This window comes from Rhineura floridana, chromosome 1 (genome assembly GCF_030035675.1).
Source record: "Rhineura floridana isolate rRhiFlo1 chromosome 1, rRhiFlo1.hap2, whole genome shotgun sequence".
NCBI lineage: Eukaryota > Metazoa > Chordata > Lepidosauria > Squamata > Rhineuridae > Rhineura > Rhineura floridana.
The window spans coordinates 236,593,474-236,618,010 of record NC_084480.1 but is presented as its reverse complement, the minus strand read 5'-3'; the positions used below and the strand labels follow the sequence as shown (position 1 = coordinate 236,618,010).

The window sequence follows — 24,537 nt, the reverse complement described above, 5'->3', positions numbered from 1 at the left end:
TTAAGGTCTGTTTTTATGATGTTTCGATGTGTTTTTAGCACTTTTGTTTGCTGCCCTGGGCTCCTGCTGGGAGGAAGGGCGGGATATAAATCAAATAATAAATAAATAAATAAATGCAGGTCTTTGGATAACAGTCACACTTTTAAGATTATGATCACACACAGTGGGCATTCTCTTAATTTTTGTCATTTTATGGTTTGTCCCAACCAAAACATTCTCAAAAGCAAAATGTATTTTAGCATAAAATTCTAGTAATATATATATTTCTAAAGCAAAATGTATTTGCCCTTTCGCTTTACAATTTCATTGCAATTTCAAAAAGTTTATAATTTTTAAAAATCCAGTATAGAGATATGAAACATAGGAGATTTGGTCACTAATTTAAACTTTGTGAAGTATTTCCTTTTGTGAAGAAATATAAAACTCTTATTACATAAAAATGTGTATTTTATTTATAATGTACATTACATTAATTACTTTATACAAAGATTTTCTGCCATGATACTTTAAATACAATCACACAGCCAAAACTCTTAATATTATATCGTAGCGGTGTACCATTACACACTAGAATAGTATTTATTATTGTCTCCTCATACGGACACTATAGTTTAAGGTTATGATCTTAAGCACACTTAGATAAATGTTCTACTGAAATCAATGGGTTTTATCCAACACTGTGTGGAGTTCCACTTGCACAATGGGACCTTTCTTTCTTATTGTCCCATGTGCCCCCAAAATCTGCTCCCGCAACCCCCTGGAATAGATTTTGAGAATGCACAAGGGGGAGGAGAAGATAAGATAATTTCCGCTGCATAAGGGAAAGTCTGTGCAGCGTAACAACAGCATTGAGTACAACCCAATAGCATTTACTTTCAAGTAAATTTGTTCAGGATCGGGATGCAAGCCTGACTCAATGTGCAGAGGTCTTTGACCTCAGTAGGCTTTGGCATAAATGCACAGGATTTCAGCTAAAAGTTCAAGTGGTTCTTAGAGCACACAACGGTATTTGCAAGCAAACATGATCCATACAGCACATGCAGATTCAGGATATGTGAAAACTCTGACACGAACTGCAAGTCGCACTTGGTCCCCTCTACAGCACAATATTTCTTCGCAAAATGGAGACCTATTTCAGGAAACAGAAACATAAAATAACCACGGTCATTCAGTTGTGTATTAAAAAATTGTGTGACAGTATTATTGATTTGATTGATTTATATCCCACCCTTCCTCCCAGCAGGAGATAGTAGTCACTATAGAAATGGTTAACTGCAGTCATTGTAACAATTTTACTCTGCATGCCAGAAGTTTGACAAATCAATTAACCATCCAATTGTACTAATTAATTACTTAATTACTTAATGAATTAACCCATATCAAGTATAACTTACTCCAGGTGCTGTTTCTTTGCCCTTAATATTTATTTATTTATTTTATTTATATCCCACCCTTCCTCCCAGCAGGAGCCCAGGCAGCAAACAAAAGCACTAAAAACTTTAAAACATCTTAAAAGCAAACTTTAACACACATTAAAACAAAACATCTCTAAAAATGTTTCTTAAAAAAAGCTTTCAAAACATATTCTAAGATTAAAAACATTTTAAAAAGAAGGTTTAAGAACATATTAAAAAGCAATTCCAACGCAGATGGAGACTGGGATAGGTCTCAACTGAAAAAGGCTTGTTGAAAGAGGAAAGTCTTCAATAGGCGCCGAAAAAATAACAGAGATGGCGCCTGTCTAATATTTAAGGGGAGGGAATTCCACAGGGTAGGTGCCACCACATTAAAGGTTCATTTCCTATGTTGTGCAGAATGGACCTCCAGATCAGATGGTATCAGCAGGAGGCCCTCACCTCAATATCATGCCGACCAATACATTTTGTCATAACAATTGACTGATAGATGACCTATATTCATTGTGAACAACAGTTATTTACTGGCCAGAAATGAATTTAAATCTAGAACTATAAACATGAGTTGGCAGGACTACACAATTTTTTAATCTCCAGTTACGCATATAAAATTACCAACTGTATACTTCAAAATCCATATCAGAATGATTAAAACTTTAGCCTCAAATTTTCATGTAAGGATATTGTTAAATTCCTTTTCTTTTGTTTCTTTCTCAGCTTATATGAAGTTATATCTTATTCTTTTATGCTATGTCATCATTTTTCTCTTTTAAGTCAATAACTAGAACTTTTGTGTTGTAACTAATATTGAATCTTATATGTTTGGCTTTATACTATTAGCTATAAATGTTTGTATCCAATACCATATTTCTATTATTGTACGTATATATGTAATGTAAACTATATAATGTAAACAGTAGAAGGAGGTTTCACCGAAGGCATGCAGCAAATGCTCTCCTTGCATTTTTATGCACAAAATGGATGGGGAACCCTTTGAATGTGTGCCCATCAGGTACTGCTCTCCTAATGGCATCTTGAAATTCCTCATTTCCTGAAGAAAGACCTGTGGTACGTTCACATTCATAGGCTGCCAAGGCTGGTGACAAGAGATAAGATAGTTGGTCATCCCAAACTGTTGTAAGACCAAGGTCCTGTATGTTGAGACACATAAAGAAAAGATGGAAATTAGGATTAAAACAGGGGTGGAGTACCCAGCCAAATTAACACCCTTTCATCCGAGTCAGGGTTTCACATCATATGTGATGGCCAGTGGGTGCACCCTGGCCAAAATGGTGTGGTAAGCCAAATGGGGTAGCCTAGAGTGCCTAATTAGACCCTGGATTAAAATGACCAAGAGTATATTTAGTTAGCAAGTGTCAGAAAGTAAAGATTACAGTAATCTGGGGAAAAACACAATTGTTGCAAAATTGCATTTTTGTCAGAACACCATTACCACACAGCAGGACTTTAAAGGTCTCTTTTGTCAGAGACAAAGTAACTGCAAACTTTGCTGGCAAGTAGGTGTGTATTTACATGATGAAACAAGGGTGGGGGTCACATATAAAATTATACTTTGCAGATGGTTAAAAAGGTTTACTGATTACTTCAGTGGGTTCCCCACACTCCTTTCACTAAAACTTTACATTTAAGTTACAAGGTTGAGTTAAAATAACAAGTGATTGAATGGAAGGGAAAAATTAGTGAAGAAAAGTTTTTCATCATATCACCTTAATGAACTCATTTCAACTAAGATGTAGTACAACAGTAACAAAAGTGGAGTAGGAAGAGAAAAATTGTTACCCCTCATCCCTCACATATAAGCTTCTGACACTTGAAAGCAACATTACCCCTCTGAATTCTGAAGGATGGATAATACATTAAAACTCTCTGCCTTCCAGCTTTTCAAATGGAAGAACATGTTTACATGGACCACACTTTCTGACCTGGTGTGTAGTCCTAGTCTACGAAGCACTACACCACATTCTTTTCCAGCATGTTGAATCAGCCTTAAGCTTGTCTCTACTACAAGAAAACAATGGCCCAACAAGGAGCTATAAAATGTTTGGTTTACCAAAACAAAACTGGCAAAAGTACAGAAATAAGTTGCCACTGGTTGGCACACATAACGGTTGACCAGTTATTGGCAGCCACTAGAAAATAATGATAATGATATTTATCTGGATAACCCTCAGGTAGGCCTGTCCCAATGCTCAATTCAACTCTTATCATAATCCTGCCAATAATAGACTTGGATTCCTATGTATTAGGATATGGGGGTGCAGTGGGAGGGTGGCATCAGGAAAAAATCAGACAAGCTGCCTTGCACGGCAACCCCCACTTCACATCCCAGCCATACCTGAAGGTCCCCCAACTCAACTCAGCAGAGGCTTTTTTGGGGTACAGGGGGATGCAGGAGGGAGAAAGGATATGGAATTCTCCTGGCACAGCACTGGATGTCCAACATACAGAACAAGAACACACAAGAGCAATCAAATTAGTTTATATTGATGTTCAAGAAGATCTTTTAAAATGTTTTGTATGTTTTCAATGTCCAATTTTGTTATATTGTCTTTGTGATTTTTTTTGTACTGTAAACCTCTTAGAGGCTTCTTTGGAAGTATAAAGCGGTATACAAATTTAATAATAATAATTAATTAATCCATAATGTTTTTAAATTGTGCTCCTGAACAAACAGTGCAATTTGCTTTATTGTGCACAATAAAGAATAAGATTTTTTAAATTTTTCTTGTATCACCCCATTCAGAGACTGTGCACAAAGTCTACTTTTTTTTCAGCTGTGCTGCTTTAAGACACAGGGTGGTGGTGGTACTAGGGGATTAGATTACATGAAAATCCCTAGTGATGCCATCACAGCATTCCTGTGGTTAAAAGGATTAATACTGAAACTTGATGAAACGACGGTTACTTTCGTATGTAAAATTACAGATTTTCTGACCAAGAGGAATGGAGGATATGGCATGCTTTTAGAGTGGTTTTCTGTTATTCAAGTTCATATCACTGAGAGAAATTAAGCTAATAGTATAGTAAATTTAAATGTACTCTGAAATTTCTATTGACTCAAAAAACATTTTTGTTATTATTCAGATTTACTCTACGTGGTAGATTTAGAATGCTCAGAAGTAAGTCCTATTGAATTCAATGGGGCTTACTCTCGGATAAATAGGGTTTGGAATGCAGCCTTAGAGTATTAAAGAGAATAGATTCCTTGATGGTTCTCCTTAACGCAGCATTTCCCAACTAGTGGGCCACCAGATGTTGTTGGACCACAATTCCCATCTTTCCTGGCCATTGGCAATGCTGGCTGAGGCTGATGGGAGTGTGGTCCAACAACATCTGGTGGCCCACTAGTTGGGAAATGCTGCCCTAACTGAACTGGTTAACCAGCATGCTATGCCAGGATAATCAATTGCATTTCACTTTACTATGGCTACGATCACTTCCAGTACATCTTTTACTCATAAACAGATTAAGCTTTAGTAAGTATGAATAGAATTTGAATGTTACACAAAATAGATTATTAAATAAACTTAGATCTAGAGATGGTGATGATTAAATTTATTGCCCACCCTTCAGGTGTAGGTCCCACAGTGGGCACAACAATATAAAATACAATATTGAAAACAATTTAAAACAAATTACACTCACAACTAGAGAGGGTCTAAAAATATACATGTCAAGTGTCAAAAGCCAAGGTGAAGAGGTGCATCTTCAGCATATGATGAAAGCTGTACAATGAAAGTGGCATTTCATTTCTCACCTGTGTGAGGAGGGAATTCCATAGAGAATGCCCTCTCCCAGACCACCACCTCCTGTATTTGAGGGCAGTGGAACTACCAAGGAGGCTCCTTCCACCAATCTTAACACCCAAGAGGGTTTGTTAAATATTTGGGGCCTAGTCATTTAGGGCTTTAAGCACAAGAGTGAGTACCTTGAATTGGGCCAGGAAATGAACTGGCACTCAATGCAGCTGTTTTAAAACTGGGGTTATATGAGATCTAAATGGAACATCAGCCATAAACTGGCCACTACATTTTGGATCAGTCCCATCTTTAAGAACAGCCCCATGTAGAGCACATTGCAATAATCCAGTCTGGAAGTTAGCATAGCCAAGTCACCTCTGTCCAAAAGGGATCAAAGCTGGTAAACCGCCTGGAGCTAGAAAAAGGCACTCCTAACCACCAAGGCCACCTGACAAGGTTGAATCCAGGAGCACCCCCAAGTTACAGACCCAATCTTTCCTGGGGAGTGCAACCCTATCCAGGACAGGCTGTCTCCCCTCCTCCTGTACTTGGGAACATGGGACACATAATACCTCTGACATTTCAGGATTCAGCCTCAATTTATTGGCCCGCCTCCAGCCCATCTCCGCCTCCAAGCACCAGTCTAACATATCAACTGCCTCTCCTGATTTAGATGGACAAGAGAGCTAGAGCTGGGTGCCATCTGCATACTGGTGAGACCTCACTCCAAAACTCCTGGTGACCACTCTCAGCTGCTTCATATAGATGTTAAATAGCAAGGGGGACAAGATGGAACCCTGAAGGACACCACAGGACAACTACTTTCTGGAACCAGCCAGAAAGAGCAGGACTAATTTAGCAGAACTACATTAGGAACAGAACTAATGTAGCACAATGCCCCCAGTCCTAACCTCCCTGAGATGCCCCAGGAGGATTCCAGCGTCAACAGTATTGAAAGCTGCCAAGAGATCAAAGAACAAGCAGGATCGCACTCCCCCTCATGTCTCTCCTGACAAGTGTAATCAACTGGGCCAACCAAGGCAATTTCAGTGCCATGACCAGGCCTCATACCAGACTAGAATGGATACAAGAAATCTGTTTCCTCCAAGCATGCCTGAAACTGGGCCACCACCACCCTCTCAAGCAACTTGCCCAAAATGGGGATACTTGCCACTGGGTGATAGTTGGTTTAACACTTCTAGACCCAGGGAGGTCTTCTTAAAGAGAGAACATACCACCGGCCCAGGGAGGTCATCTTAAGGAGAGAACATACCACCAAGTCCTTCAAGGCAGATGGTTCTTCCCTCTCCTCCAGTGAAGCTTTGATCTCTCCCTATACCCATCCATTCAACCCCTTACAGTTAAGCTCTAAGAAGCCAAGATGGACAAGGATCAAGGGGGCATGTGGTCAGCCGCACTTCTTCAAGAAGCTTCTCCACATCCTCAGACAACAACGTTTGAAACCAATTCAGTACAGATGGAACAGACAGTGATCTTGATGCCTCCACTGGACATGCTCTAACTGTGGCATCCAACTCTGTCCGAATCTGAGCAACTTTGTTCCTAAAGTGCCTCACAAAGTTGTTACAACAGGCTGCCGAAAGTGTCAGAGGTACGCTCTCATGACCATTTGACAAAAGCCCATTCATTGCTAGGAAAAGTTCTGCCAGATGGCTTCTTGCAGACTCAGTGTTGGTGGAGAAGTACGCTTTCTCTGCCATCACCACCGCCACATAGTAGTTGCAACAAAGCATGTTTGGTTAGGTTCAAACCAAGATTTATACCATTTGCACACTAGCCACTGACCCTTCTGTTTCACTGCACACAGATCACCAGAATACCAAAGTGACCTACGTGCTCTACAGCAATGGTGAGGGCATGCAGGAGCAATCATGTCAACAGCTCTGTACATCCCACCATTCCACAGTGTGATGACAGCCTCAACAGTAGCAGCAGCCAAGTCAGCTGGAAAATCCCCCAGAGTATGCAGGAATCCATCAGATTCCATAAGTCTCCAAGGGCAGACTATCTCAATGTGTTCCCTACCCCTGCAGAGTGGAGTAGCCATGTTCAGTTCAAAGCTCACCAGGGAATGGTCCGTCCATGACTCACAACTTTCCCCCCAATCCACTCTGTGACAAAAATCAGGTTGAGGGTATATCCAGTGATGTGTTGGGCCAGTGATATACTGAGAGAGCCCCGTGGTTGTCATGGAGGCCATGAAGTCCTGAGCCGGTCCATTTGATGCAGCCTCTGCATGGATGCTGAGTTTCCCAACACCACTGTGAAAGGATTCTCCAACAGCATATCTGAGATTACCTCAGCCAGCTCGTTTAGGGAAATTGTAGCGCAGTGCGGTGGACAGTACACTAACAAATCCCCATTCTATCTCTCTGGCCCATCACCACAAATAATCCCTTAAACTCAGACAAAATGTGGATTGTTGTCCTAGTGAGGGAGATGGAATTTTTACAGATGATTGTGACCCCCAGCCCCTGCTCCGCTGCACTCCTCTGACCAGGAATGGTGCTGCACCAAGTACCCAGGTGGACACAGCTGGGAGATCTCTTATGCAAGTGGAAAAAGCATTTCCCCATCCTTCTGCAGCCCTATATGTCCCATCCCCCAATCCTCAGGAGTGTCTTTTGGGGGGCAGAGGGGCTGACTGTTGTGGGGAAGAAGCCAGAAAAAAGTCCCTTTGCCTGAGTGAAGTTCTGCTTGACCTTTGGATCAAACCCATTTATTCTAAATTAACATCTTGAAAAGCTACCATGTGGAAACTATTGGGGTGAGCCATTATAGGAGTAGTCTTAAGAGCCATGAGATGAGTCTAGGAAGCCCAAATATAGAATTTCAGAACAGAATATAGAAGGAATTTGAGCCAAACTTCAAATTCATATTAAAAAAGTCTTTATATTTTAAATATAGTAAAAAGGGTTCATAGGTAAATCAGACTGAACTGGAAGCAAGTTGCTTTCAGTCTATGCAAACAGAGGTATCTATTTAAAACTAGGATTTCCTCAAGGTATGGATAGTGGCTCTGTACTTGCTTTGGAGTCAGAGTACCTTACAATGCAATTTTTCCCAATACACATGTCGGGATAAAGCCAACTGTCAATATCTTGTATAACAAAAACAAGAAGGGATCTTTGCGACTCATTGTATCTTTAGACTAATGTTTACCTTTTCAATAAAGAAGTGAGCCAACACCAGTTTGCACACAAATAATGACATGTACCTTCCTGTGTTCCACCGCTAACACTCTCAGTTGTAACTCTAGTTCGTTGCTTGCTGCTGCAGCATCTATGGTGGAAGCACAGAGAGGAGGAAAAGGCGGAAGTGCAGTTGTGGCCCCTGGAGAACACACAGATTTGATTGCTTCTCCACTCATTGGTTTCCATTTGGATTCATCATGTAGGTCAAAGGCACAGACTTCTACAGCATCAGTAGGCTGGCAGTTTGCCAAAAACTTCTGATGATTGAAGACACATCCTATTGTTCGGTAAGGATACAGGAGCTTGGGTTGTTCAACTATTGGAGGGTCCTCAGGTTTAATAGGATTGTGGATATATCTGAAGATTAATACATATGATTTAATACATGACATTTTAGTTTAACTTAGGGCTAAATCATAAAAGACATAGACATGGGGATGGTGCACAGGGTATACTACCTGCTTTTACTGCTTTATTTTTATTGTTTTATTTATTTAAAGCAGGATCCCATGCATCCAGGCCTAATGGTTAACAGCACGTCCAAAAACAAAGTCTGAATCCCTGTTCCTCATTTCTTAATGAAGTACTTCATTAGAGCAGGGCTTATGCAATTTGCCCTCACTCTTGCAGCTGTGCCCCTCAGTCCTTATGTCACTGTATCTTTTTTTTCAAAACAGGCATTTCTATTGTATAACTACCCTTAAATGTGACTATACTAAAAATGTTGGACGCAGACAAGAGTTAAACCTGTGAAAAATTACACAAGTTTTATATGTGTTGGTCAGTTCTTTTTGTAGCATTTCTACCTACTGAGCTATATGTCAAGTATACCTTCTGCCTGCAATGCTCCCTGGTCATATTCTGGAAAAGGAAAATATATAACTATTGATAGCCTTGTAATTGTGACATTTTTGTCCACGACTGGTGCCTACATTATGCAATTGCTAGGAGAATTAACTGTGAGCAGCACTATAATTAGTTCTCCCAAAGTCACAGCCTAACTGACTGCAGTTGATGCCATGCTCTTTTAGTCTTGTGTTGGTGTTCATATGTTGCTGAGTAGCTTCATACTGAGCACAGAATGGTGACTAACATGCACTGAATTTGCCATTTTAGTGGAGCCATTGTTCTGGCTGCCAGACATATTTTACACAAACAATAGGTAATGCAATTAAACAAACAAAACAAAGGTGGCATCCAAATGAAACAAAACACATTGGGTGGTATTCAAAGCTAGTCCAACTTAGGGTAGACCCATTGAAGTTAATAGACATGAGTAACTTTAGTTCATTGGTTTCATTTACATTTTACAGTAAAATCCATTTACTTACCTATGCCCTGTTAAACTCTCCCAAAAAACGATTATTCCATCAATTCCATAAGTCATTACCCATGTGTGAGGGACTCCTTTAGCCTTTGTTCCTACACAGACAAAAGCTTCCAGCCCAAATCCCAACAGAAGACTGCACAAAAGGTTAGCATGATCTTCACAGTCTCCCTGAACAGGGGATACAATGCAATGTATAACTTGAGTTCATACAGAAAAAAATAAGGTGATTTAAATGACATCTAATGAAGATTTAGCAGGTAATGGCAAGATCTCCAGATTTACAGATTAAAAATAAAAGCAAATCAGAAGTTAAATGCTTTGTTTTAAGTTAGCTGTCAAATTGTTACCAATTATGTTAACATAGATGTTATTGAATGTACAGTTGGAATATGCAAGATTAAGAGTACTGAATATTGTTACCTAGATAGAAATATTTCGTAGCCCTATACAGAAACTGTACATTAGAACTTATTCCTCTCTGACTAGCGTTACTAGATAAAGCCATGTGTCAAATTCACCAGAGCAACATTTTCAAAAGTACAATTTGCATCTATAGTTTGGACAAGCAACATAAAGGATTTTCAATTATCTTTCCACAGATTTATTGCTAAACTTTTTCCATCATTACATATAAAAGTATAAATATATACACACAAAGCTATCTGTGATGGTCATGGGGCTTGACCTACCCCTCCACTCACCTGGGAGGGCACAACCTCAGCTCAGTGCCCATTTCCATATGCCCAAGTCTCTGTATATTTCTTTCTCTCATGGACTAAAACAGGAACTCACCTCTTACTCTGCCTATTGCTCTTTCAGTAGGAAAATAGTATTGTCCAGACTACACTGTAGTCCCTTCCTCCCAGCTGCTACTGCCATTGGGACTGCTGCTGCTGCATTAGCAGCAGCAGCAGCCAGTGTGAAGGGACAGAGACATAGAGCTGCCTTCCCAACACTGGTATCACTGCAGCTTACCCAAATGGGGGTGCGGCAGGGCAACAGTGAGGTCAAGGCTACAAAGATGCATCGGCAGGAGTGCCAGATTGGCTCCACCAGTGCATCCACACAGCCCCAACCTCACTGCTGCCCAGCCCAACCCCAGCCCCATCCAGGTAAGCTGCAGGAACGCTCTGCCCCACCACACTGGCTGTTACTGGTGGTAAGTTTCATTCTCTAATCATGCCCACTGCTATTTCTCCCTTACATGGCTATGAAGGAACCTTTATAGCAGGATGACATGCAGTGAGGCACACAATTGGTGCTAGTGATTCTGTGTCACTTCCACACTATCAAGTTAGTTCTTGTTAGGTTGGTCATACTAGAGTGATGCAACAACCACTACAGTCCTGGTGTTATATAAATGCAACACTTTCTGCATATTAACAGAATAAATTTAATAAGCAACTAAGTATTTCTTCATCTTCATCTTCCAAAGATTATTCTAAGCCTCTTCTATGTAGTGTGTAGAAGTTTTTTAAAATATTAAATGGTTTCTCAATTTAAATAAATAAATGAACTTAATCTGGCCAAGTTTATGGAAAATTTTCAAACTGAAGTGCTGGACAGAGTCCCAAAACATGTGCAGATAGGGTTATTGGCCATTTCATTTCCCCCTGCTTCAGTCCTACTACTGCAAAGAATCAGGGAATGCAGCATGCAATGTAGCATGAGTGCTGAAGCTGGAATGGGACAAATGTTTGAACGCTTACTGAAGTGCAGGATTTCTGGACATAAAGGCATGACTTTTAAAATAGCTTTAAACCATGAGCTGATAATGAACATGAATAAAAATTTGAATTTCAGTATCTTAAGCAATGTCATGTCCTAAAAAGCCGATACCTTATTTCTACACAGAAAAGCCAGAAGAGTACACCACTGTTCTTGCTTACTATTTCCTCCGCCAATGATAGGGGCTCTTTCATAACCAAGCACGCTGACAAACCTGGCAGCTTGCCTGGGTGTGTCTAGAAGTCGACCTGCTCGAAGTGGCTTGACGTACGAACATACTGGTCTATTTATTCCATTTTCATCCTGAATGTAAATATATGTATACACACATGAAAATGTAGTCAAATGAAGTTCAACAGAAAGAATATATTGTTCATCTGTTATGTAAGCAATAATCTTTATTAAAAATGGGTATCCTTACCACAGCTGCTCTAGAACCCCCATTTCCTATTTGTGCTGTCAATGAAAGCAAAAACACATAGGTGCTTTATAGTAGCTTGAAAGATTTCAGGTGTTATGGCCACAGTCGCATCACATAGGGCTTTTAAGGAACACAGAACAGATCATCCCTTCAGAAGGCAGACATAACTTATTACACAGTGTCCTACATTTCAAAGTTGTTCCTATAAAGAGCCAAAAATGTTTTTTTCTCAGAAAGGTCCAGGGATGAAGAGAAGGCAAGGGTTGTCATCTCCCTCTCAAAACCCTGGTCATGCCACAGAGCTTTTCTCTTAAAAAAACAACACCCTATTTTTAAAATTTATGTATTGCATTTATATCTTGTCTTTTCTCCCAGGAGCTCAAGGGAATCTCCCCCACACACCCCCTTTTATCCTCATGATCTGGTAGGTTAGGGAGGGTGGGAGAGGGTCACTGAACAAGCTTCATGACTGAGTGGAAATTTGGACTAGGATGGTACAGATCCAGGTTCAACAACCATAGTGGCTATGTTACTATGTAACACGAAAAGCCAATTTTCTTTATAGAAAAAAAAGCACATTACATGTAAGTCACAACACAGTGTTATACGTATTTACTCTGGAGTAAGTCCAAGTTAGTATATTTGGGATTGCTCCATCCCATTCATTTTTTCTGCACAATTTGGGTTTCTTATCCAACTGTTTGTCTGGTGCTATAATGCAAGTTCTTGAGAATAATAGCTGGACATGTTTGTTATTAAAAAATAGGCACACTGAGATAACGATAAGGAACAACAATGCTGATCACATCATACCTGCTGATTAAAGAAAGCCCTATCCTAGAAGTGTACTTTTCTTATTGTTTACATGTTTTCTAAATTGCTTCCATTTTTCCTGGCCATTATTATCTGGGTATCCAGTCAGTCCAAAGTGTGTGTGTGTGATGGCCAGTTAGTATATAGTATAGTATTAGGCACCCACATTCCATGTCTTCACCCATCAAAGGTGCTAAATAGACATTTCTGCTGCCATGGCCCTTGCAAAAAACTGAAGAGTCCAGGCTTGGATTTACCATGAAGGCAGCCACCTAGTTTAACTTGTTCAGACCTTGTCTGGGAGAGAAATTGTTTTGCAGAACCTTGTCAGTTAAGGTCTTCGCCCACAGAATAAAAGTCCTAGCTATGAGAGAAGACACTGCCGCCTTAGTGGCAAGGTCAGAAGCTTTGTAAGCCCATCTCAAGTTTGTGCTGATCTTTTTATCCTCTGGATGTTTGGAGAAACTGTCTACATGGTATGACTCCCTCCCCGCAACCAGAGCAGAAAATGGTATTTTGTCTAGTGGAATTTCTCCACCACTTGCATAGGAAGAGTATAATTATTTGTATACCAAGTGTGCCCCCCTTGGATTAGCCTGCCCTGCAGAACCACACCCACACAATACTCTTTCTCCCCAGGAGAGACATTGAGACACTGACTAGCAATGAGAAAGAGGAGGGGGCTTGCAGGCACAAAAGTGCCACCTCTCACAAGCCTGAACAGCTGACTCACCCAACTTCAGGGAGGACAGGGATTGAAGAAAGACTCTGAACTTTATTCCTGGTAAACCATAGTCATGATGCTGGGCCAGGATTCTTTCAGCAACCTATAGCCCCCACCCCACTCCACTGTCTTACCCCACTCAGATCATAGAGGCCTACTAACCCACCCAGATCCTGAGTAACAATCTGCAGTATTGATTGGCAAAATTCTGGATGGAGGGTCTAACCACCAGTAGTCAGGGAAGGAGGAGACATGGACTGTTCCAATTGCTTCCTTTTTGCAGTTGGAGAACTCATGCCTGCATCAGTGGCAGCTGTAGCTGTTCAGTTGCATATCCCCCATGTGGCCAAAGAAAGAGGAACCAGCCTGTCCTGCAGAAGTTGCATTCTCATGTGTTAGCGTGTCCACCAAAGGGAAGACAGGTGCACCACTTCAGATGGCCTTTGTTCGTCCTACATTGGGCTCCAAAGAGCCCTCTGAAAGAGCCAGGCTACAGATTTCCCTAAGGGTGAGAAACATTGTATTGCAACTTTAGCACCCCCTCTTCTAGTCTTGGTGGCGCTTCTCTGCTTTCTATTCCTCCAGAGCCCAAAAGACCCGAGTGAACAGCAGTAAATATTACAAAAGAGAAGATAGACAAAGAACGTTGCCATGCTCCAGCCTATGAAGAAGATGGAGCTTCATCAACAAACTGCACTGGGAGCTAGGGAGAAAGGAATTGAGAAGGGGTTTCCTACCACTCTGAGGTAAGTATAGTTAATTGCATAGGCCTCCCTAGTGGAATGACTGGGAGGAACAAGCCATCCAAGAATCTCCTCCTCCACAGCAGAAAATAAGTGTTTTGAAGCAGTAAAACAGCTGAGATTTACAGCATAGAATTTACAGTAGAATAGCTTACAGCCTAACAAGTTCACAGTCAAAACAATTCAATTCCCATCAATGAATATACCATAGGGTTGTACTGAAAAACAAGTAGATTTGGACCTGTAGCTGTTTGCCACACATTTTATTTACAGCAAGAATTCAGAAAATATTAAATTGACAAACCTGTGCAAAAATTTTCACCAGTCTTGTGTTGTGCAAAGTCCTAATCTGCAGATATTCCCTCCACCACTGCTTAGCATACACAAGAAACAGACGTTCTTTTTCAGCTGTTTTCTGGCGTTCCAAAGTAAACTGCAATCCAAAAAAAAACATACATTGTGCTACATACACACATATATATGTATACATTTTAAGCTTAATTCTCCATTAAACAATATTTGTCATCCTAAACCACAGCTAAACACAAAAATTCTGCCACTCAAGACGAAAGTACAGTAGGTCATAAGCTTGAGCTTTAATTACCCAGGCAAAGTTGTGACTGCCTAATAAAGAATAAGACATCTTCATTATAATTGTGATGGAAATATTAAAGTTGATATACAAGAATGCTTACAGCTTAATCCATAGACTCACAACTAGTTAAGGAGAATGGGAACAAAGACTCCATGTCAATCTGGAGTTGCCAACAATACATTACTAAAGATCACTTGCCAAGATTAAGAGGAATGAGAAGTTTGTACTATGTTCTCAGTGGGAATTATGGGCCTCCTTCCAAGCTACAACGTCCCAGCAAGTTCCCCTTGAAATTTGGCAGCAATTTCACAATTATGGAATCCCATTCTAGTGGAGATTAGCCAAGTCTCATATTTTGTATTTTTAAAGAAAACTTTAGAGATCTATGTCTTTTTAAAAGATTTTAATGGCAGGTGGCTTACATGAGGGTAGTTAATTGGGGCATGGCTAAGTTGTCATTGTTTTTTGCAAATGATTTTAATATTGTTATTTATTGTTGCTGACTATGTGTTTTAAAAGGTTTTATGAAATGGATTTGTATAAAATAAAGCTGCTTTGTAGAGGATGCCATCAAAAAGTGAAATATAAATCTCTTAGACAAATTAAATGTGTTTGAATTCTTTTTAACATTGTATTTTAGATTTTGTAACCTGCCCTGGGACCTACTGGTGAAGGGCAATGGACAGACAGACTAGATAGATAAGATAGAGTCAGGGCAATGCAAGACATTTACTTCCAACAAATGTTGTTGCTTATATTATGCATTTAGGAAGAGTCTAGGGAAAGAGGGACATGGGTGATGTCACCCCAGTTTCAGTTATCATGGGTAGAGAGAGGTATAGCCATGGGTAAGTAATAAATTACCATAAAGATGAAAGCAAGGCTATCTGCATCTTTTTCCTCGCTCCCACTTCTCTCATGGATGGGTTCCTGGCTACTCATCTGCTGCGCCCAGTGAACTGTGTGTGCTGTTGTTTAATGCTATATAGGTATACAATAAGACCACCCTCATCCACGATCTGGCATGTATTACCAAGACTGGTGGATGAGCTGGAAGGAGCTGATCTGACTCCGCTGTGCCTACCTAAATACTCAGGGCAACATCAGCACAGGCTGCAGGGGTGGGGAAAGAGAAGTTGCTGTGGTCGATAGAACTTCCACCTCCATCATCAGGAAACCATCTGTCTTGGAACTGGCTGTGAGGGCCTACCCCTGGTGTTGGGCCAAGGAGACAGTAAACTAGAGTTGCTGCTAATGTACTCCCTGCTACCAGAAGCTTCTCTGACCAAGCTGGCAGAAACAGTTTTAGCTATGGAGTTGGAAGAGCCCAGAACAATAGTTCTCGGTTATTTTAATATCCATGCTGAGGCTACCTCTAGTGTTCCAGCTTGGGAATGCATGGCTCGATGATCATAAGCCTGTCTCAAATTGTCATTGGCCTGACACACAGTGCAGGGCATACCCTCAATTTGGTTTTTGCTCCAGATGGGAGAAAGGGGTGTTCTGGATATGGGAGAGGTGAATGTCACCCTGTTGACATGGTCAGATCACTTCCTGCTAAAGTTTGGACTTCTGGCTCTAATCCTCCCCTGCAGGGGTGATGGACATATTGAGATTATCCACCCCCGAAAACTAATGGGATGCAATGGATCCTGAATAGCCTGTGGGAGTTCCCAGTAGATAGAACAGGTGATCCTGTTGAAACCTTTGTCATGCTTTGGAATGAGATGGCTCTTGACACAGTTGCCCCTGAGTACTCTCTCCGGCATTGTGAAGCCTATCTTGCATCTTAGTACACCAGTGAGCTAAGGGTGATAAAACAGGACGGAATGATTAGAACAGTGCAAGTGGCAAAAGATGTGCTGTGAAGCTGACCAAGCACAAGTGAAACAACATAACCATGCTTACAGTGTGGGGGTGAGGATGGCAAAGAAGGTCCACTTCTCTGCTTCCATTGCATCCTCAAGTAGCCACCCAGTGGAACTTTTTCGTATTGTATGGGGTCTGTTAATGTCTACTCCAAGGAATCAGGTTTTAGATGCTTCAGAAGCTCACTGCAAGCTGTTTGCAAGGCACTTTGGGGGTAAAATAACTTGCCTCCATAACAATATGGACACCACATCCACATTCACCGCAGTCTCCAGAGAGGTGTCCAGTGCAACATCTGTAGCCACTTCTTGAAATCACTTTCAGTTGACGCAGCCTGACAAAGTGCTTGCAATGATGCAGCCAGCAATGTGTTTTGCCCCTTGCCTCTCTTGGCTTATTAAAGCTGGCTCACAGGCTATGACCAGGTGGATTCAGGGTATAGTCAATGTGTCCTTGTGGAAGGGAATGGTCCCAGTCATCCTGAAAGACGTAGTTATCTGACTGCTTCTGAAAAAGCCCACTCTAGACCCATTGGTTTGTAACAATTACTATCTGGCTGCAAATACCCCTTTTTAGAAAAGGTGATTGAGAGGGATGTGGCACAACAATTGCAAGTACTCTTGGATGAAAGATTATCTTTACTAATTCCAATTTGGGTTCAGACCTGGTTATGGGACTGAATCGGCCTTGGTCACCCTAATTATTATTATTATTATTTATTACATTTGTATACCGCCCCATAGGCGAAGCTCTCTGGGCGGTTTACAACAATTAAAAACATTAAAAACAAATATACAAATTTAAAAACACTTACAAAAAACCAATTTAAAAACACATGCTAAAATACCTGGGAAAAGAGGAGTTGACCTGGCGCCAAAAAGGTAACAGTGTTGGCACCAGGTGCACCTCATCAAACATCATTCCATAATTTGGGGGCCACCACTGAGAAAGCCCTCTCCTTTGTTGCCATCCTCCCAGCTTTCCTCGGAGTAGGCACCCTCGGAGGAGGGCCTTTGATGTTGAGCGTAGTATACAGGTGGGTTCGTGTCGGGAGAGGGATTCCATCAGGTATTGTGGTCCCAAACCGTGTAAGGCTTTATAAGTTAAAACCAGCACCTTGAATCGATCTCAGAAACATACAGGCAGCCAATGCAAGCGGGCCAGAATCAGTTTTATATGTTCGAACCGTCTGGTCCCTGTTACCAATCTGGCCGCTGCATTTTGCACAAGCTGCAGTTTGCAAACCGTCTTCAAAGGCAGCCCCACGTAGAGTGCATTGCAGTAATCTAACCTGGAGGTTACAGAGCATGGACAACTGAAGCCAGGTTATCCCTGTCCAGATAGGGGCGTAGCTGGGCCACCAACTGAAGTTGGTAGAAGGCACTCCGTGCCACCGAGGCTACCTGAAGCTAATGGATGACCTTTATCAGGAGAAGGACAAGAGGAGTACAGCCTTCTTACCTGATCTTGCAGAGGCTTTTGATACCATTGACCATGGTATCCTTCTGAGCTGACTTGGTGAGATGGGTATCAGAGACACTGTTTTACAGTGGTTCCGATCCTGTCTCCAGAGGCTGTTTCAGAAAATAGCCTTGGGCGATTGTCTTTTGGGTCCCTGCCAGTTGTGCTGTGGGATGTTGCAGTGTCATCCAATTGCTGTTTGGGAGCCTCCGGGCTGGCTGAACACTGGCTCAGCCAGGAGCTGTGCTGGGGTACAGCAAAGCAAAAGCTGGCACGCACAAATACCCCCACCAGGGAGTAAGCACTCTCCCATGGACTTCCATTGTAATTATTTTCTTGAAATGACCTTTTCCCCAATGTAACTTTGACCCACATCAGGAGCTGCAGGAACGCTCCCAACACAAGTTGGATGTTGCCTAATTCTCCCCCCTCAGCCCCTCCTCCGACATGTCCCTGAAACTCCTCTTTTTCAGGCCTTCTGCTGGATTCCACCAGCTCCCCTTCTGATGGAGTGGGTGAAATCCCATACGATTGACTGCCAGCATGATTTAGAACAATGTATATGAAGCACGTCAGATGGCTGTGGACTGTCAGCTCTGTTGTTAAAGTGTTAATCGTAGGATTTAAATTTTTTTAGTAATCAGTGTTATAGTTTTATTATAGCAAAAGACATTGAATAATTGCTATGGATTCTGCTATTTGTGTGTTTTAATTATATTTTTAGTGGCAGGTTGCTTTTTATTGCCCTATTGTATGGCTAGTGATGGCCTTTGACTAAGTAATAAAAGATCAGTCTTGATGAACCAGGAGTGAGCCAGTGATTTTCTGCAGAACTTTCACAACAGATTGCAATAAAACACATGCTAAAGGTTCCTACTGTTAAACATTAAATCAATCTGAATTGCAATAATATTAATATTATTGAAAATAAAATACTTAAAGGAGTGCCTCTATAAATTCAGACTTACTTGAGTATTAACTATTTCCTGAGAGAGTGTCTTATTTAGAGTTGGGTACATTTCAAGCTTCATGTTAAGTACTCCAACAGAAACCTTTGATTCTGTACCTTTGGATGAAATACATGGCTTAATACGAAAACAAATAGATATTTTTTATTTTTAGTTTTTTAAAAAAGAACAACTCTACTATGTACATTAAAATGTTATCAAACAATATTGACAATTATAATGCTATATATTTTTCTAAATAAGTAATAAGGAGGAAAAATCAATAAGGCTGCAATCCTAACCCCATGGGCCGAGCAATCCAATTCAGGGAAAGCCAGTGGAGGGGGTGCCGGTAGAAGAGGAGCTTGCAGTAAGGTCAGTGGCATACAACTGCCACTGGGAGCCTCCAGGCCAGCTGAATGCCGAATCATCTGGGAGCTGTGTGTGGGGACCAGAAAGCAAAAGCCAGCACACACAAATACCCCTACTGGGGAGTAAGCACTCTCCACAGACTTCTATTGTAGTTATTTTCCTATACTGACCTTTTTACCAGCATAACTTTGGCCCGGATCGGGACCTGCAGGAGAGCTCACAACACGAGTTGGATGTTGCCTCCCCCCTCAGCCCCTCCTCTGACATGCACCTGGAACACTCTTTTTTCAGACTTTCCGGTGGACTGGGCTTCCCCGACTCTGCCATGGCTAAGCCGAGATGAGGGGCTTTTGCCAGCTCAACTGGGGGTCTGCCATTTTCAACTCCCCTCAGCCTAGCACAAGCAGCAGGGCAACCAAGGAGCATATACTTTGGATTCAAAGCTACAATACTTTCAATTAGTTATAAAATTGCATGCAAGATTTCCTGCCAAAATGGACTGTTGCTCTCATCTAAAAGTTGGTTTTTCCAGGTATCATGCCATCATGTGGGTTATAGCGCCATTAGTGTCCGAAGGCAAGAATGCACTGAAGTCACGACCTGGGTTGCTCCTTCCGCCCCCACTCTAGTTCATTCATGGCCGAAGTGAGACATTTGAACAGATGGAGCCGGAACAGCAGGCTCTAGGAGGCACCGCTGGATCTGCAAGCTGCAGTCAAATGCTTCTGGCTGGAGCCGCACCGCAATCTCCAAACAGGCAAAGGGGGGGAAATTGGGCCAAAAGCCCAAAAAAAGAAGGAGACGGCAAGCTGCGGTCAACAGCCGCCTGTTGAAGCCGCAGCCACAAGCTTCAAACATGCAAGGGGAAAATCGGGCTCGCTTCAGCAAGCCCAAAATAAAATGTAAAAAAGGAACTTCCAGGGCCACAGCTGCAAGCCCCGCAAGGGAGGTCTGAAGAGGAACAATAAAGAAGCCTGCAGGTCGCAGCCGCAAGCCTCGCAAACTAGCAGGTGAGTGAAAAGAATTTTTTTTAAAAGCTCCCTTAAGAAAGGCAGACTATTCAGACTAGTCACCTAACAGACTAGTACCTTCCCCCAACACCACACAGCAAATATACAGACCACTTTAAGGAATAGGAAAAGGCCTCAGATGAAGGCAAAAATGAACTGGAGTGGCGGCAGCAGGAGCAGCCCAGGTATTGACTTCAGTGCATTCAAAGAAGCTGAATGTTGGAAGATTCAGGACAGACAAAAGGAAGTACTTCTTTACGCAGTGCATAGTTAAACTATGGAATTTGCTCCCACAAGATGCAGTAATGGCCACCAGCTTGGATGGCTTTAAAAGAAGATTAGACAAATTCATGGAGGACAGGGCTACCAATGGCTACTAGCCATGATGGCTGTGCTCTGCCACCCTAGTCAGAGGCAGCATGCTTCTGAAAACCAGTTGCCGGAAGCCTCAGGAGGGGAGAGTGTTCTTGCACTCGGGTCCTGCTTGCGGGCTTCCCCCAGGCACCTGGTTGGCCACTGTGAGAACAGGATGCTGGACTAGATGGGCCACTGGCCTGATCCAGCAGGCTCTTCTTATGTTCATTCCTGCCTTCGGACACTAGATGGCGCTATAACCCATGTGATGGCATGCCACCTGGGGAAAAGAAACTTATTTTCAAACAATTCTGTCAAAAACAAAATGTATCAGTTCCCGAGTTCTGACATCTCTAACATTCATCTTGCTGGAGACGATAAATTCTTTTCAAACAGGCAAGTGTCAGATATCATCTATACTGTATTCTGTAATTGTTTTCACAGTAATAAAAATGTGATGCAATAACATTCTTATATATCCAATTCCATTCATCTCTCGAAAGTACATATGTTGTTGCCATGTAATCTCATAAGTAGAAGGCGTCTGTTCTATATTGAGTAAAATCTTATAGCAAATGACTAAGGTTCCTTTACCAGATTGGGAAAGTAACACATTTTCTCTCTTCATTAATGAAAACATTAAGATATTTTAGTAGGCATTAAAACAGTACACAAAAGACGATGTCTATAAAGTTAAACCAAATTTGAGACTTAAGCTCTTTTGGTGATGTGCAACTACAGTAAATCATACTCAGCTGACACACTGAAATCAGTGGACTTCTTACTTTATTCTCAGTATGACAAGCAATGGATATCACCCATAGTTTTAACCACCTTCCTGTAAGCCACCAGTTTAAATTGTGTTGTATGGCCTACTAGGAATCATTACAAGGATCCCAAGCTATGGTCTGAAGGCACATGAGGCCAGCACCCTGCTAAAGCTAAGCAGGGTCAGCTGGTCAGTGCCTGGATGGGAGACCTCCTGAGAACCATATGTAAGCCGCCTTGGGTTTCTATCATGAAAAGAAAGCCCGGGTATAAATGTAATAAATAAATAATAATAAAAAGAAACCCCACAAGAAGAGAAGATATGTCATACTTCATGGTACAGATAACAGATTGAAATGAAGATTAAGGGAGAAAATGTGAAACTTAATTATGTACCTTTAGGTGTCATTTTATTCCCTCTTGCCTGACTAAACTTTGCTGTTGAAATTAAGCAAAAGTGTTTTTGGGAATCTACTTTCATGGAATAAATTAAACCCTTACTCCTCCTGTCTCCTTTTTAAGACTTTCAGATGTTTTCCACTGTTGAAATTATTTTAAAACTTACCTACACCCAGAAGTTCAACAGCTATATTTGTTATTCTGTTCTCTGCACTAAGGACAGACCGCCACTCTAAGAAATAGGATGCAACTAGTGTGGTCTCACCAGACATGTCTGTTTTGATCAAGACAATATGCACTGGATCACAAATTGATAGCATAGTTGTTGCATCCACCATTTTACTTGCTTCACCTGTAAATAGCACAGCAAAATAAAGTTAATAAGAAATTTCTGTTAAAAGCATGTCCCAATAATATTGCCATTACACATCTGTATTGCCATTCATGTCTGTAAAAGTCTGTCGAATACTGGTGGGAAAACTGTGGCCTTCCAGATGATGTAAGGCTCCAACTCCCACCATCCCTGACCATTGGCAATATTGGCAGAGGCTGATGGGAGCTGGAGTCCAACATCATCTGAAGGGCCACACGTTCCCCACCCCTGCAGTAGAAGATCATAATTAGTTTTCTATGTTGGTCATTACATAAAAAGGTATTGGCATGGGACTTGCACTGAAACAGCAATAACAACTAATCTAATGTACCTTTAGAGCAGTGATAACATATCAACTTAGAGCAAATAACTGAGTGCAAGATCTAACAGAATTTGAAAGGACTGTTGTGAAGGATAAAAGCCAACTGTTATCAAAATATATAAATTATCAACATATGAAACAGAAGTAGAGTAAGCCAAGGAGCAGCAGTGAACCTCCAGCCTGACATGAATCCTAATTTGGCCCACAAAGCAGCGCTCCCCAAACCACACCCACCAAACATCACATAAGACATCAGGTGTGGAACAGATAAATATGAGGCTGCAAAGGAACAATTGGGAGCCTTAAAGTCAGTTGATTGGTGGCTTCAAACTCCATGTCACTGATCCTTTGTTTCAAACTGTGCAGGCAAAGGAACATAACAGTAAAGGTTTGAAATTTAACAGGGTAAGTGCAAAGTTCTACACCTAGGAAAATCAAATGCACAGTTATAAGATGGGGGATATTGGCTCAGCAATACTACATGTGAGAAGGATCTTGGAATTGTTGATCACAAGCTGAATATGAGCCAACAGTGTGATGCAGCTGCAAAAAAGGCATATGCTATTTTTAACAGAAGTATAGTTTCCAAATCACGTGAAGTAATAGTTCCCCCATAATCAGCACTGGTTAGGCCTCATATTGAGTACTGTGTCCAGTTCTGGACATCACACGTTAAGAAGGATGCAGACAAACTGGAACAGGTTCAGAGGAGGGCAACAAGGATGATCAGGGGACTGGAAACAAAGACCTATGAGGAGAGACTGAAAGAACTGGGCATGTTTAGCTTTGAGAAGAGAAGATGGAAGGGAGGTATGATAGTGCTCTTCAAGTACTTGAAAGGCTGTCACACAGAGAAGGGCCAGGATCTCTTCTCTATCATCTGAGTGCAAGACATGGAATAATGGGCTCAAGTTACAGGTAGCCAGCTTTTGACTGAACATTAGGAAAAACTTCCTAACAGAGCGGTACAACAATGGAATCAATTACCTAAGGAGGTGGGCTCTCCAACACTGGAGGCATTCAAGAGGCAGCTGGACAGCCATCTGTCAGGTATGTATTCACTTGGATTCCTGCATTAAGCAGGAGGTTGGACTTGATGACCTTATAGGCCCCTTCCAACTGTGCTATTCTATGAAATTGTGAGGCCTCTCCATGAAATTCTGCATGCTAAAAAAATAATGTGAGCTATAATATTGTTGTTGACAAAACAATCACTCTTTACATATCTGTGAAGAGGAACCCAGTATGTTACTCATTTTTAGACTACAGACTTCCTTACCTAAGCTTTCCTTATATACTTCAAGTAGAAAACCATCACTGAAATCTGGTTCACAGGCACATGGGACAGGTTTAGAGCGGAACCGTTGGTTTCGAAAATGTAAGTAGAGAGTAAAAGTAGAACAAATTTGACCAGGCAAAGGTTCAGGTTCCTGAAGATGCTCCAGAAAAGCTTTTCCACCCAAAACCTGAAGATAAAGATACCTTCGTGTTGGGTCAATATTTGCTGCAAAGTATAGCAATATACAGAAGTTACAATCAGTTTATAAAAAGTGTATTTAGCATAAATATCCTCTTCAGTAAGAAACACCACAAAATAGATTGAAAACATCCGTTAGCAAAGATGAATATTTTAAAGCACACAACATTCATTGCAAATGTTAATGAGTCTTTTCTTACTGAAGCATCACAATGAGAAAATAATTTTATTTACATTTTACTGATCAGGTACAACATTCAGTTATTGTAAATGTATCTTGGGTCATCGATTAAGACCAACTTCACTGGTAATACACATCACATTGACATCTTAAACATCAACACTGCCCTTAATAGAAGCGCATCTAAGACAGAAAAAGAGTCGCCTAATGTACTCTCTAAATAAAAATGATCTTAATTGCAAAGGGTCCTATCTGACTA

At 41.3% G+C, this 24,537-nt stretch overlaps 1 protein-coding gene across 4 annotated transcripts in view; it reads right to left on the bottom strand.

The window, feature by feature from the left end:
- Nucleotides 1-426: 426 nt before the first annotated feature.
- The window catches only part of CEP76 (centrosomal protein 76), a 30,192-nt gene continuing 6,081 nt past the window's right edge, over nucleotides 427-24,537 (bottom strand). For all 4 annotated transcript variants that reach the window (XM_061594911.1, XM_061594881.1, XM_061594891.1 and 1 more), the window contains 9 exons: nucleotides 23,900-24,124; nucleotides 22,092-22,277; nucleotides 19,044-19,141; nucleotides 14,455-14,583; nucleotides 11,561-11,752; nucleotides 9,723-9,889; nucleotides 8,415-8,748; nucleotides 2,349-2,566; nucleotides 427-1,129 (listed from right to left, as the gene is read on the bottom strand). In XM_061594911.1, the coding sequence (XP_061450895.1) occupies nucleotides 991-1,129; nucleotides 2,349-2,566; nucleotides 8,415-8,748; nucleotides 9,723-9,889; nucleotides 11,561-11,752; nucleotides 14,455-14,583; nucleotides 19,044-19,141; nucleotides 22,092-22,277; nucleotides 23,900-24,124 (1,688 nt within the window). In that variant the 3' untranslated portion in view covers nucleotides 427-990. The remainder of the gene's footprint in view (nucleotides 1,130-2,348; nucleotides 2,567-8,414; nucleotides 8,749-9,722; nucleotides 9,890-11,560; nucleotides 11,753-14,454; nucleotides 14,584-19,043; nucleotides 19,142-22,091; nucleotides 22,278-23,899; nucleotides 24,125-24,537) is intronic.